Raw genomic sequence first — 15,159 nt, forward strand, 5'->3', positions numbered from 1 at the left:
CCATACGGAAATATAACCATAAAAATCTAGTTTTATATATTTTGGGAGAGTTTTAATGTTGTATGTAAATACATTGCGATCCAGGTATTCATATCATCTGATAGACGACTTCCACAATGATCATGTCAGGGTATCAAACGGGGGGGGGGGGGGGTCCTGACCACCCCGGGCCCTCACCCCCATGACCCCATGACCCCCATCCCCCTGAGGAGGAACATATTTTTTTTATAGCTTTAAAAATGCCTGGCGGCCCCTCGCCAAAAAAAAATCGACTCGCGCCTATGGCGCTCGCATTATCAATAAATTGACCACCCCGGGCCCTCACCCCCATGACCCCATGACCCCCATCCCCCTGAGGAGGAACATATTTTTTTTATAGCTTTAAAAATGCCTGGCGGCCCCTCGCCAAAAAAAAATCGACTCGCGCCTATGGCGCTCGCATTATCAATAAATTACTGGACCCCTCCCCCTTTCGGAAATCCTGGAAATTAATTTTCTCTAATGTATGCTTGCGATGATCCCATGTTGTGATTGTAATTTGTGGATATATCTTAAAACATATATATCATTGGGAAATGGCTTATTGAGATCAAAACACATTCAACCGTTACACCAATACACTCAACAACAAAAAATCGTCCACACTTCCAATCACTCACATTCGCAAGTTTATCATTTTTACTGAGGATACTTGTTTAAGAAGATAGAAGCACTTAGCTGACGGAGTATATAATTCTGTCACAGGTGGTTTAGCTAAACACCTAAACTTAAACTTATTCAACTCATGAGTGTGAAAAATGTCAAAGAATTAAGTAATCTTGGAAAATTTATTCATTTTGCATATAAACGAAGGTCAGAAGCATTGTAAGTAAATACTTGTGTTCATTTCAAATATTATATTTCATTTCTATTGAGATGTATTGATGTAATGTTTATTCCAGTCGGAACAACAAGTACTGCAGACTGTACACATAAATATCTATCTATATGCAAAGTATACATATCGGTGTCTTTCACAATATTTGTGTAATACTTTGACTCAAAGAATACTTGAATAATTAATAAGAACATATATTTAATAAGAACATATATTTAAAATTGTGTTTACGTCGCAATCGACCACTCTCCAAATGTGAAATTATGTTTATTACAACATGTTCATTAATGTAAACCTTTGGGCTGTAAGGCCCCTGGAATAAAATTGAATTGAATTTGGGTGATCGGGTGGCACAGTGGCAACACACTTGCCTTTCACCTAGGCGGCCGGGGTTCGATTCTCCGATCACATAATGACGTGAAAAGGTATGGGGTCACGGTTCATTCTCACTTAGCCAACATTCTGAAATTTACCTGTATTACCTGGCCAACATGTCAAATTTTACACCTGAGTGAGTTTCAGCTATAGTATGTTCTTACTTTTCATGAAAGAAAATATTAAAAAAAAGTTTTAAAATTAAATGACTTATATAATAAAGATTTAAATGAATGTGTGTAGGCTACTTATCATAATAAATCTTCATAATGTTTGCGGTAAATCCAATTTTATTTAATCGACATGTATTATGAAACATAGCTTAATCTCTAGTTTCTAGTTTAAATTGTGCTTTTAATAAAAAATGTATTAAGTACAATTGTCTTTAATCACTGTCCCTTAAATATGTGTGTACGTATTTTTTTCTGCAAATAAAGGATTTAGAAAAGAAACCAAATGAAATCCATTCCGTGCATACCAGTACTTATAAAATTATATCATACTAGCAGCGGGCGTGTTTCTTAATGAAGTAAAGCAATGTTGCCGTGAAGAAGAACTTTTCATTACATGTTTAATTTGGGTTTTTAAAACGTACTTGCAGTCCATTTACAAACGCGTCTGTTATCCGCTCTCTGTACATAAGTATGGTACGCATTCAGTTTGAATACTGCTCTGAAATATGGTCACCATATCAAACACCACTCATACGCCAGGTTGAAGTAGTACAGAGAAAGTTTTTATAGTTTCTGCATTAAATCAAAATTAAACTATAATAGCCTATCTTACTTGCAAATGTGTACACAATTAAACTTTCCTTGTCTGGAATGTAGACGTAAATTCATATATTTTATATGTTTATTCAAATCTATACATAGCCTACTTGATTGAACTTTGTAGTTATTTCACAGGAGAAATTAACTTTTTAGTTCCACGTCGGTTTTTAAGGTTGAGTAGCTCAACTCTGCTTCATCCCTGTAAATGCCGGATTAATAAAGAAAATGTCCAAATTAATTCTAACTATCTTGGGCATGTTTCTGACAGGTTTTTAATGTCTTACATGATATTTATTTAAGACATTAATTCTGTTTTACATGTGTAAGATATTTATATACCGTATTTGTTCTTACTATGCATTTTATTTACTCTTATGGTATATTTTATCAATTTGTTATCAATGCTGTAATTGGACCTTTTGGTCTGTTGAAATTGAAATAAATAAGAAATAACCCAATAGAAATAGATCACGATGACATACTCATTAAAGTTTGAAGTTTTATGAAGCAGTCTATAGCCTTACCTGTAATAATCTCCTATTGTTCTACCTTTCACACCTAGTATCACTTGGCCAACAAAATACTTTACCTGTATACCTCAAAATTCAGAATGTTGCCTAAGTGAGAAGACACCGGGGTCACCTGCCCGACCATTTGGGTTTTTCCCGGGTTTTCTTCCACAGTAAGACCCCTCGCGCGCTTCCATCCGGGCCAACAAGCATGCTTAATATAAGTTGATATAACTTGTTTCGCAATTGTTGTAAAGTAAATAAAGTTTAAACCTTGTTAAGTGATATAGGGTATATTCAAATTAAAGATTTAAACTTCAAAGGACTTATATTTATAGCAAATATAATGAAACATTTTACAGACAGCTAATTGATATTCACGGAGAGCAGGAATGAAGTCTTACTATGGTAGAGATATACTATCCCCAGTTACATGTCTATATGTGAACCTTTTGCGTGATCCTCTCAATCAAATTAATGTTGAGCCTATATTATATAAATAGATAATGTACAATCTGGTACCGCAATTCACTTTATGCACTAGAGCTTCTCCCAGCGAATTTTTCAATATACTTAGTGTATCTTTGTTATTATTATTGTTTATGTATTCTTATAGTATGGTCTATTATGACGCGGTGCGGACTTTATTTTAGCATGTTGTCGAAACTCTGATATACTGTACAATTAACTACGAATAACAATTATACAACAGCAATATCAAAAGTTAGTATCAATGATGAAGATATATAAGAATAAAGAGAAATAATATGAAAAATACAATATGAATAGCAAATAATATAGATGCATACACCATAAAAAATGCGGGTCCTGTATTTTCCGGAACCAAGCTAACCTATCGGTTTGGGAATTATATAGTAACCGGAAGTAATTAACATTTTTAGCGTACCTTTTTGTTCGCTGTAGGAAGTCCACCAAAGAAGCGGTATTTTCAAGGAAGTCGTGCCTAATCTGTCTACCTTTTATGTGTAAGCTGAATTATAAGAATATGTTTTCCCCAATGCACCATAAGATCATGCGGGAATGGCTGACAATACGTTTATTTTTTGATGTAATGACATAGCCATGCCTCGTGATGAGACAGTGACGTCATGAATATTTTCTCCGGATTTCGTTGTGCAGTTTTCGATACATAGCACTCCCGAGTCAATGGTTTTGTAAATAGTAATATGCAGTTTGCTATTCATCATAACTGTTTCGCTAAATGATTTTCTTAGATTCCCTTCGAATTTTATATTGTCTCGGAATCAACTACTCGAGCTCTTTGTGTGGAATACACACCTCCCCCGCGCCGGCCGGTCTGTCGGGCGCGTAGTCCAAACTTTCCACGATCATGTAACCAGTAACTAACTAACTTATCCTTAATCCCCATACATCGCCTCAAGACAGTTTTAGAAAGGTGTTATTAACATAAAACCTTTCATATTAATGGGAATGATGTCTAGCCTGAGTTTCCTCTGGCCTACCCATATAACATAAGTCATGATAAGAGGCTGCAGCTGGTGGGCACTTTTTCTATCGGATATGATTTTGCCGACTGCGACCTCTTGGAATAACGAAATGTGCTTGAAATAACCACTTAAGTGGTTGACATGTCATTACAATGATGTCTTTTCTCCTTTTACGGCATGCAATATATATCCCAATTGTATGTCGCAGACACAAATATATAGTATAATCCAGTACAGAACACACAAAATACATGTCCATGTCGTTGTAGCACTTTTCTGGTCGGTTTTTAAAAATGGCTGCCTAAAGGTTGATAATGGAGGGTATTTCAAACAGAGCGAAATGATACAGATTTTATTCCGTTGGTAGGGCATATCTTGTAATCCATTTTTGTATTAACAGGCAAATCACATGGTATTTTTACTTTCACTTCCGGCAGTATTGTCTACTTGAGCTCTGCTTAGCTTCGGAAGAAGAAAACTTGATAATTTGTGTATTTGCTACGAAATTCTTCTCGGTTAATCATTAAATTATGGAAAGGAATATATATTGGACCCTGTTGATCATTTAAATGTCCGTTGACACACTATATTTTTTCAAAGTACAAACTTTGAAAATGTCATCGTCAGCATCAGGGAAAATCAGCTATAAGCAGGTAAGAGGTTACACACCCCTGTCAGAAGTATCTTGTCGTGTAAAACCTCAAACATTGTTGGAGTACCTCTGGCCCTGACAACATGTCTGGTGTATATAGGGTCAGAGCGCACTTCTATATGAAAATGTGGAATTCTCTGACACTGTTTGGTGTCACTATTATTTGGTGCAAACAAAATAAAGTGGGCGACGTGTGACATATTACCTACCTTACATATATGGATGAATGAAATATTTATTTACCCCAAAACACGAATTTTGTCCCTTATAGCACATTTCCAATTGCTAATTAAGAACGCTTACAAATCTTCACCTCATTACGTAATGTATGCTTAGGGGGAGGTAACTCAACCTACCGTTTTTTCAATGAAATCAGCAGCTCTACATCAGTGATTAGGAAATGGAACAGACATAACACTATAAACTGGATACAAATTATGTTTAAAACTACACTTTACATATAATTCCAAAGTCATGATAAAGAAATCTACCAACATTACGTATACGTTTACAACATGACACTTGCATACATACGAACATGAATTCCCAACTCTTTTCCGTTAATAATGCTTTGTCTGATTGCTTTGTCTGATTTATAAACCCATATATTTGGGAAGTTTTTGCTACCATATTAATTGTGTAATTACATTATATTATTGATCTTTAATGATAAGTTGTTTATAAGAAACTAAAGATTGATACTGATTTTGGAACCAATTTCCATTACTACTATTACCAGCTAGCTAGATAGTTTACCATATTTAAGATGGAGGAAAACCACCATGCCTTGTTGGGACAGCAAACCCTTACTTAGCTTGTTCTCCATGGCCACTGCATTTGGCTGTTCTCTTCACAGCTGCTGAGGCACCCATGGCTTTGCGTACGCTTGAGTTCTGCGATTACTTCAGGGATCACCATGGCTTCAGATTTTACTATGGAGGAACCTGCGGGGACATTTTCCCAGCGCGCCGCAAGACCATTATTAATTAATTAAAGGGAGATAATTTGTTTACATGAGTTATGTCCCTTTTCATTTTTAGGAAGATGATTTATTGAACAGTAGTTATATTTATATCCCCTTAGAAATTGTTTTGAGAAATAATGATAAACTATTTTAATCATGGTAATATGAATTTATTTATTCAATATGTAAGAAAAATAAATACAGCATTTACCAATCTCTGACTCATCCATATTTGTACATCCTTAAATTAATACATTGCTCATTCTTCATTCTCTTTACCAACTCAGACTTTCTCAGACTCATGGTCTCTCTCTATCTCTCTTTAAGATTACCAATTAAATGTTACTGATACACTTCCAAAGCTCAAGTTTCTTAAAATAATAAGCACTATGATATCACACTAAACACAATAACAATATGTAATGTCACAGCACTAATATAATATGATTTCACAATTGTCAGTCATTTTCACACACAAATTGTCCATTTTTTTACAGCCCAACTTCACACTTCATTGTCCTCAGGATCAAACAATGTGGTGATGGTGATATTTCTTTTTCTGATCTGTGTCCATAGGTCTGCTGTCCTGTTTACAAAACATGCCTACAAATCAAATGAAACATTCAAAGTTAATAAAAATAAATTAATGAAATGTTTAAACATGAAACTTTCACTCTAGGTAAATACTTAGGACCTAATCACTGAAAATATTGAAAAAGAATTAATTTTAATTTTTGGTTTTATGATTAAACAAAGTCAGTATATAAGTCACTAATGTGAAATTTGGAAATAATACATTTTTTTATCAAATATCAACTATTAAGTTTGTTTACATTAAATATGTACAGGCTTATAAATCAGTCATATACAAACTAGCCAATAACATTTAAAAAAAATAATTTAAAAATTATATTTTTTATTATGACATGTAAGAGATTTATATTATACAAAATACATTTTAGTAACCATTTGACACCTAAATAACTTACCTTCATCTTCGTGGTACTTTAGCCATAAATATTTCTTCATTCAGTCAGTAAAAATGACGATCTGTGTTTTGACTTTGTCGGTGAACAGACCGGGCTAAGCCTTCTGTCGTTTCGGCGAATTCTCGAAAAATGATTCAATAGACTGCTGCTTTAGTTGTCGCTTCATGATTACAGAATGAAATTATAATCATCGGTCTTTTTGTTCTACAGTTCATGTTACTTTCGTTTTGCAAACTCCTCATTTCTTCACAAACGCAACATCCATGTCACGTGTGTTATAAAGTAATCGGGGTCATATATGCGTTTGACTTTAATTGTCGAAGCCATTGAAGCCTTTATTCGACACAGATCGACCGCTGTCAAAACACAAACACGCGGTTCGTGGCCTGATCAATTAAGCCATCAATTAATATTGGTATGATTGATATAATTACATCGGTTAATTCGTCGGGGTATTGGACGTCCAGGTCATTGAATGAAGTGTCAAAAGTCGCCCTGGCGTGTGAACAGGTAATTAACTGGCCTCAAGCTCTTACCTTTGCAGTCAGTAAAACACTACACAGTCGGCGGTATCTGGGGCTCACCACGGGATTAACAGAGTTTTGAATACGAAGATCGGCGGGGCAGATTTTTTTTTACTATGGCGCTACATGATTTTACTATGGCGGGTAGACATTTTACTATGGCGCTGCTCCATAGTAAAACAGCCCGTGGTGATCACTGTACTTTACACCTCCTAACATGTGACAGGTAGGGGTAAACAAAACTCAAGTGTATAAAGTCCATACTATGGTAACATTGACATATCCTCTGATTTAATCAATTTATTTGGATGTTCCATGTTGTATTAATCAGGATATGTTTCTACAGGGCTGATAGTCAGTTAAGGAAATATGGGAAAATCCCACAACAGTCATTCAAAATTCACACGCACACAAAAAGAGGAAATTTGATTGTCAAAAGTAGTACTTAAAAGAGATACTGCTGAATAATTAACAATACAGCTTACAAATTGAGTGGTCAATGGCACAGGGAATCTGAGTGAACATCCTACAGTACCACTAAACTTATACTATTATACATGCACATATATAGATATTGCACTTTGTGGATTGAATTCAACTGAACTGGAAAGACAAATTGAAACTGAATTAAAATTAAAATATAGAATACATATACCTGTTGCATATTCTGATACAATGTCCTTTAATTCTAGGTCCACAGTCGTCTGCATCTGGTCAGTATTTATAAAAAAATATTAGCCCCTTCTACTACTATATCATAGTAGGAGCTAATTATTGTTCTATCAATACGTACTAACCAGATGCAGACACCTGTGTCACAGTGTGCTAGCTCTAAATAATTGTATATGATATGTGAGTAGACAATAAAGCCAACATGGAAGTATTTGTTGTACTGTAGTCTATAGTAATGTAGAAATTATATTTTGTTCTTAATAATGATATTTTATATGAAGTCAATGTTACATCAAAAATCATATTAAAATAATTGTTTTCTTTTGTTAACTTCAGTATACAACCTCAAAACTACAAGATGTTGGACTTGTCCAAAATTAAGGAGGATTTCTCATTAATGGTGAAGGAAGCCCAGCCATGGACCCTCACACAATTTGTCATGTGGCTCGACCTTAAACTGTCTGAATACAAAATTAAGGGCTATATGGTGCTAGGTGAGTTTATCGTGTACCTGGACCTTTTTCCTAAGCAATGACATTGTTTCCAAGGTCTTTTCTGTAGTCTTCTGAGGTTAATTTAATATATTGGTCAAATTCCAAAGGAAATTATAAATATCTATGCATTTCAGTTTACTCCTGAAAGGTTACTTTTAAATTTGTCATTTTCCCCCAAAATGGGACAAAATGGTTCCATTCCTAATTGTCAAGAAGAATGTTTGTTTTCAGATATATTGATGATAAATATTAAATTTGATATATGAAAGTGCGTGTTTGAATTTTGTAGATCATGAGAAAACAACTAAACCCCGTTGGTTAAGTCCGGATGATGATAATGATGCGGGCAATGATGTGGCCCCTCAGCCACCAAGCTGTCCAAAGTGTACCTCTAACAATCCAGGACAATCAAGGGCAGATAACTCAAATCAGATACAGCAAAGAAGAAACCAAAACACATTTCAGCGGCAGCAACAAAGAAATAGAAATTTGCATTTTCGGCGTCAAGGGAATGAATCATATATAAACGAAGTTCTTAATGTAGGGGACAATGTACAAAATTCCAGTTCAAGGGGAGGTAATAAAGACATGATGCCGCAAGTTATATCGTTAGAACCTGCTACCGACCTAACAGCAGAGGACATCAAAGAAATGGACAAAGTTTTTCAAAGCAAAGATTCGTCAAATGTTGATGATGATGTTGTAGAGATAACGCATCCTGCTAGCAGGGGACTTCAGCGCCACCGTAGACCTCTAGTTTCATCCACAGTAACATCAAAACAAGAAAGCAGTCATGGTTTTATAACAGCTGGGAGCATGACAGGGTCATCTTTTATACAGGAGGGACATGATCAGGAATCATTCTCGCGTCCTCCTCGAGAAGATTCCCCACCCAAAAGACAGGTAGCCATGGTTGACTTATCCCGTGCATCAGTTCCAGAAGAATCTGAATCATCTTACGACCCACCACCACCCAGTATTAGACCCGAATTGTTAATGAGTGCTAGAAATGAGTCGTCACAAAACATGTCTCAGAACCACCCAGCATCCAGCAGTGGTTTGTCTGAGCAGCCCGTCGCGATGCCTGTACCAGTAGCACTCCATGTAGCGAGGCCTAGTGACCCGGGAGGGTCAACACCTATGGAAACCTCCTCCTCCATTGATCCATCCACCACAGAAATCAAACAAGAAGTTAACGACGGTTTCGACGATTGTTTCCTAACAGGTATCATCCCTAAATAACTGTTTTGTTGATGGATGTTAATCCAAACCAAACTTATCCAAGCATGTCAGTTTACTGCTGCTTAATCACGTCACTGCTTGTTTACAGATCGAATCTTGTTTATGTGGTGATCCAATTAGATAGGTTCATTTAGGTTCATGTACATGAAGAATTTAATTCGATTTTCATCAATTTATTAAAAGCAGAATTCTACTGTGTTGATGTTATACTTCAGCTGAAGTTCTCTACATTTTTTATTCTTGTGTAACAGGCACACATAGTAGAATTGTGTGGTTAAAGTTTGGTAGATATTTTTACTGGATGAGCTTGAGAATCACTAATCGGGCTATTATGGTTTTAATTACAGATTAATAATTTTGCAACTTTATAGAAATTAATTCAACCTCCTGTGACTTATAGAAACTTTGTATATTGCAGGTACAGATGAACAGAACAGTCAGATGTATATGATGGGCGACAACAGTTTATCGGACAGCGAAGCAAGTTTTAATCAAGGACAGGCATACTCCCCACAACAGAACCCCGGCGCTGGTGGCATGACTCCTCTCGGCTTTGGTCAAGGTCTTTACACTGTAGGCGAACAAGAAGTTGATTTACCGAAATTCGAAGATCCCTTAGTGCGACGAGTATTAGAAGACGGTGCTGCCCCCTCACGACATATGTGGTCCAAGATTATCACGAGATGTGCGTATCATATGCTGTCGAAAGGAGTCCCACACAAACATGACTATCAGTTGTTCAGTAAAGCCTTTTATCTGCGATATCCATGTATAGGAACGAATCGAGGGCCTAATCCATGGGTAAGTTCTTTCACAGTTTTCCTTGCTACTTGTAAAACACTAGAACCTCCATCAACATATGTCCTAGAGCACCAGATAGGGGGTCAAATTACTAGTCCTTACTTAGTGTGAGTGTTACTCGAATTTCATTCCAGCACACTGTATTGTATGGAGTTCAGTAACTGGATTTGTCACCATTTAAAATAAAATTTTATAGTATTGTCACTAATAACCACTGGTTAAAGTAAAATGTAACTTGGATATTCGCATTTTGCAGAAATTGAAAATATTGGAATTTACTGTATTCATGAGGGATTTAATTTCGCTAAATTGGAAGTAATTAAATATAATGCAAAAATTAATACCAAGCTAAAATTTTAATTACTATACAGTAACTACTTGGTAATAGGTTTTAGTCACATACTTCATCAATATACTGAAGGATGAGAACACGTCTGAGAAAAGATCGTTTCTGGGGTACCATGGTCAAAGGTCATTGTTTAGTGTTACTTAAATGATTGAAAATTTACATAGTGAGATAACCAGGTCAAATTCAGAGACAACTTCAAATAAGTAGATATTTTAGGTCAGAGGTCAACATGTTGTCAAGTTATGACTGATGTACATGGGAGCAGGGAGCTAATGATGTGCTGATAACATTTTATAATGAAATCTAAAAGAAAAAACTAAATCTTTTGGGGGTTTGATGGTAGGAAGACATACATGTGCTGGTTCTGTAGTTAGATGTAAGTATAAGTTGTCAAACATGTATGTATAAGTTGTCAAACATGGGATGGCGGTCATAGGTGGATTCAGGGGTGGTGGCTATAGGTGGAACCTGGGTTAAGGGTTATAGGTGGAACTTGGGGTGGGGTTATATGTTGATCATGAACCTGGGGTTGGGGTTATAGGTGGAACCTTGGTTGGGGGTTAAAGGTGGAACTTGGGTTAGGGGTTATAGGTGGAACCTGGGGCGGGGGTTATAGGTGGAACCTGGGGCAGGGGTTATAGGTGGAACTTGGGGCAGGGCTTACAGGTGGAACCTAGGGCAGGGGCTATAGGTGGAACCTGGGGAGGGGGGTTATAGGTGGAACCTGGGGTGGGGGTTATAGATGGGACATGGGGCGGGGGTTATAGGTGGAACCTGGGGCAGGGGTTATAGGTGGAACTTGGGGCAGGGCTTACAGGTGGAACCTAGGGCAGGGGCTATAGGTGGAACTTGTGGCAGGGGTTATAGGTGGAACTTGGGGCGGGGTTATAGGTGGAACCTGGGGCGGGGTTATAGATGGAACCTTGGTTTGGGGTTATAGGCGGAACCTGGGTTAGGGGTTATAGATGGGACCTGGGGCAGGAGTTATAGGTGGGACCTTGGTTTGAGGTTATAGGCGGAACCTAGGGTGGGGGGTTTTAGGTGGAACCTAGGGTGGGGGGTTATAGGTGGGACCTGGGGCGGGGTTATAGGTGGAACCTGGGGCGGGGGTTATAGGTGGAACCTAGGGTGGGGGTTATAGGTGGAACCTAGGGTGGGGGGGTTATAGGTGGAACCTGGGGAGGGAGGTTATAGGCGGGACCTTGGTTTGGGGTTATAGGTGGAACCTGGGCTGTCGGCATCAGAACTTGGAAATTTTTTTGAAAAAAAACCTTTTAAAATAAGCATATTTGGGTCTTTGGGCGGGGGTTATAGGTGGAGATGAGGAAATGAAATACAAAAGGTCACATCACATTCTTCTACAGGTGTGTAATCTGATAATAAGAAAAATAAGGGAATGAATTGTTATTTGAAAATCTTACTGAGATGCACATGGGATTTTAAGTTTTGTTGGATCTAGATCTGTTAAAAAAGATATTTGTACTGATAAAATTTAAGACATTCTGCAGCCTGGATACCATATTTGGAGATTATCTTATTAGAACTGAATAAATATAAATTAAAATGAATCTATTTGGTGTACATGTGTCATCCAGCAATGCTATTGTACATGTTATGTAAAAATGTCTGAAATACTGTATAAAATCACTTCAGAATGACCAGAAAATCAATCTGTGATTTTCTGTATTTTCACATTAATTTTCATAAGAAATTCAATTTATGTTTTCTGTTTCAAAAATTCTTCAATTTTCCATCCAATAATTATCAGAGCAAAAAATAATAGTTTTGTTTGATGGATTAATGTATACACTAAGGTACCAGGCTGTTTAATGTCTTAAGGATTTTTCCTGAGAATGACCTTGATGTGACCTTGAATTACACCCATATGTTGATGGAATATCTAGTGTTTAATTGATCGGACTGGCAGTTCAACTTTATAACTTAATTACCTATATATATATATATATATACACTACCACAGCTATTGTTCAATACATGATGGAGACCGGAGTTGAGGCCCTTAAACATCAATCATACACAAGATGTAAATAGTGTTTGCCTGATACAGACCCGGAGAAACCTTTAGATTATAACAATATAATATAAGTAGATTTGTATTTTGCCTATTACAAAGTCTTCTGTTTCATGTTTATAACTGTGTTAGTCTTTATGAAAACATACAATATGGTATTACAACAGAAGTTTATGAAAGCGACTCTTAAAATAAAATTAATGATATTTCTGAAATAGAATAAATCAATTTTTTCCCTATATCTATATATCCTATCTAGTATTACCCATAAACTTAAAATCCAGGGTCAGCTTTAGGCTTACACACATTTCATTTTTACTTAGAACCGTAATTAGTGTTGGTGACATGTCACACACACGCATCTCGCCTAACATCAGTGACCTGGTTTAGTAGTTAAATTTATTGACACATTAATACAGATCTTTTACTTCACTGTGTTATTATATATACACTCTTATAAAGCTGAATTCATCTGTTATTTTATTTATAAACTGGAGCTACTATTAAATGGAATCCTGGTCTAGCAAAAGAAAAAAAAAAACAGAAACAAATACTCATGTGCCCAAAATTTTAATGCCAATTTTATAAAATCAAATTAAATGGTAAATTATTTCTCATACAAGCAAATTCAAAAGTAGCACCAACATCAACATTATGATAGTTAGAATTTGTAAAAATACTCTAGTTATATAAGAGACTTATAATTAGGTTAACTACACATATCTTTAAAGTTTGAACATGTCACTAGTCATCAGATATCTTCTGTCTATAGGTAATTAAAAGGGTCCTTCGAATTCAGATTTTGTCTACCAGCAGGGCTTTTTCTGGGGGCTTTTTGGGGCCGTTAATGGGGCCCATTCCCAATTGACCAAAATTCTTACCCAAATGAAACAAAAAGGCCCTTTTGCAAAGCAGTGAGAAAAAGCCCTTGGCAGTAACACTTGTGATATAATGTTGTAGCAAACCGAAGTCGTAATCCAGACCAACATATATATAGAGAGAGTTATGGGCCTTTATTCATTAAGTTTATGCTCAAGAAATTAAAGGCAATGGCACCTATCATTATATATTTAAAACTGTTTCACAGGTCTGTGAATGTCAAATTTTGGTTGGAAACTCACACTTCGTTTCGGAATGGCAAAGTGTGGTATACATAATATGGTATACAAGCATATACAGTATAATTAGTGTGCACATGATATGTTTACAGAGTTATGGCCCTTTGTTTTATTCTAATACAATCATTTAACAATAAGTAGGGAACTACCTTTACATAGCACACATCACACACAGCGCTCAGCATTGTCAAATAAGGTTAATATTTGGCAACACTCCAAACTTTTACATACACATATGAAGCAAGGTAAGTTGATATCAGTGAAGTTGAGCTGTCGGTCCTTATTATGCTTTTATTGCTGGTATATCGGACATTTTTGATGTCTGAGATACAATGTATGTAAATAATTCACTAATTTATAAGAAATAACTTTTACATGTTTTATCATGCTTTAATGATACAGTGGAACTATGATTTTTGTGCTGAAGAAAATGTATAATTTTAAGCTATATACAGGGATCACTTTGGGCAGAGATTTGAGGATTTTTACCCATGTTTTTCAAAAAAATCTCATTAAAAATTCAAAATTGTACCTCTTTATACAGACAAATCTCATAGGAATTTTGCTAATCTCATAAAATCTCCCATAGGTTTTAAGAGCCAGAGTTATCCCTGTATATATATGTATATATTAACAGAAATTAAACAATAAGAATCTGCTATTTGCACAATCAATTTTGTGCAGTGTTTAGTGTTAAAATTTTTTCGGAGATTACCACTAAAAAAAAAATTTCAAAACATTTCAAGGTTCCATGGTATTTTGCAGTCTTCATGAATGTAAAAGTGTTGAAGCTGTAGTAATTATACACCCAAAGTTTACTTTGTGAATACACTGATGAGTGATGTGATATTTGTACTAATGATGAACCGAGTGATTATAACATAGACCATGAAAAAGTTTCCTACATTATTATCAGACACATGATGAACTGCTTCAAATCAATATTATGTATATAAAAGAATTTGCCTTTCTTTGAGTGACTATTTAACATAGACAGTGATTTAAAGTAAACTTGTAGTTAATGAATATGATAAATATTATAATAATTTTTTAATATGAAGACAACAATGGTTGGACTCAAGACGTGAAATACGTTATAAAGCCTGCTGCGATATGTACAGATTTTAATGGATGTTGAGGAATAGTTATGAGCCAATTCTCTGAAGAATGCCCATTATACCGAAGTCTTTATAATTCTATGATGAAGGCCCATTATACTGAAGATCTTACAATTCTATGATGAAGGCCCATTATACTGATGACCTTATAATTCTATGATGAATGCCCATTATACCGGAGACCTTATAACTCTATGATGA

At 35.8% G+C, this 15,159-nt stretch overlaps 1 protein-coding gene and 1 long non-coding RNA gene across 26 annotated transcripts in view; one reads left to right on the forward strand and one right to left on the reverse strand.

The window, feature by feature from the left end:
• Positions 1-3,421: 3,421 nt before the first annotated feature.
• Positions 3,422-15,159, forward strand: part of LOC117322409 — a 51,043-nt gene continuing 39,305 nt past the window's right edge. For all 25 annotated transcript variants that reach the window (XM_033877314.1, XM_033877297.1, XM_033877313.1 and 22 more), the window contains exons 1-4: positions 3,422-3,520; positions 8,141-8,298; positions 8,588-9,523; positions 9,959-10,341. In XM_033877314.1, the coding sequence (XP_033733205.1) occupies positions 8,163-8,298; positions 8,588-9,523; positions 9,959-10,341 (1,455 nt within the window). In that variant the 5' untranslated portion in view covers positions 3,422-3,520; positions 8,141-8,162. The remainder of the gene's footprint in view (positions 3,521-8,140; positions 8,299-8,587; positions 9,524-9,958; positions 10,342-15,159) is intronic.
• Positions 5,773-7,327, reverse strand: LOC117322414. Its single transcript, XR_004531546.1, has 2 exons — positions 6,609-7,327; positions 5,773-6,222 (listed from the first exon to the last, which is right to left on the reverse strand). It is a non-coding gene; the product is annotated as an uncharacterized LOC117322414 (long non-coding RNA).

This window comes from Pecten maximus, chromosome 2 (genome assembly GCF_902652985.1).
Source record: "Pecten maximus chromosome 2, xPecMax1.1, whole genome shotgun sequence".
Lineage (NCBI taxonomy): Eukaryota > Metazoa > Mollusca > Bivalvia > Pectinida > Pectinidae > Pecten > Pecten maximus.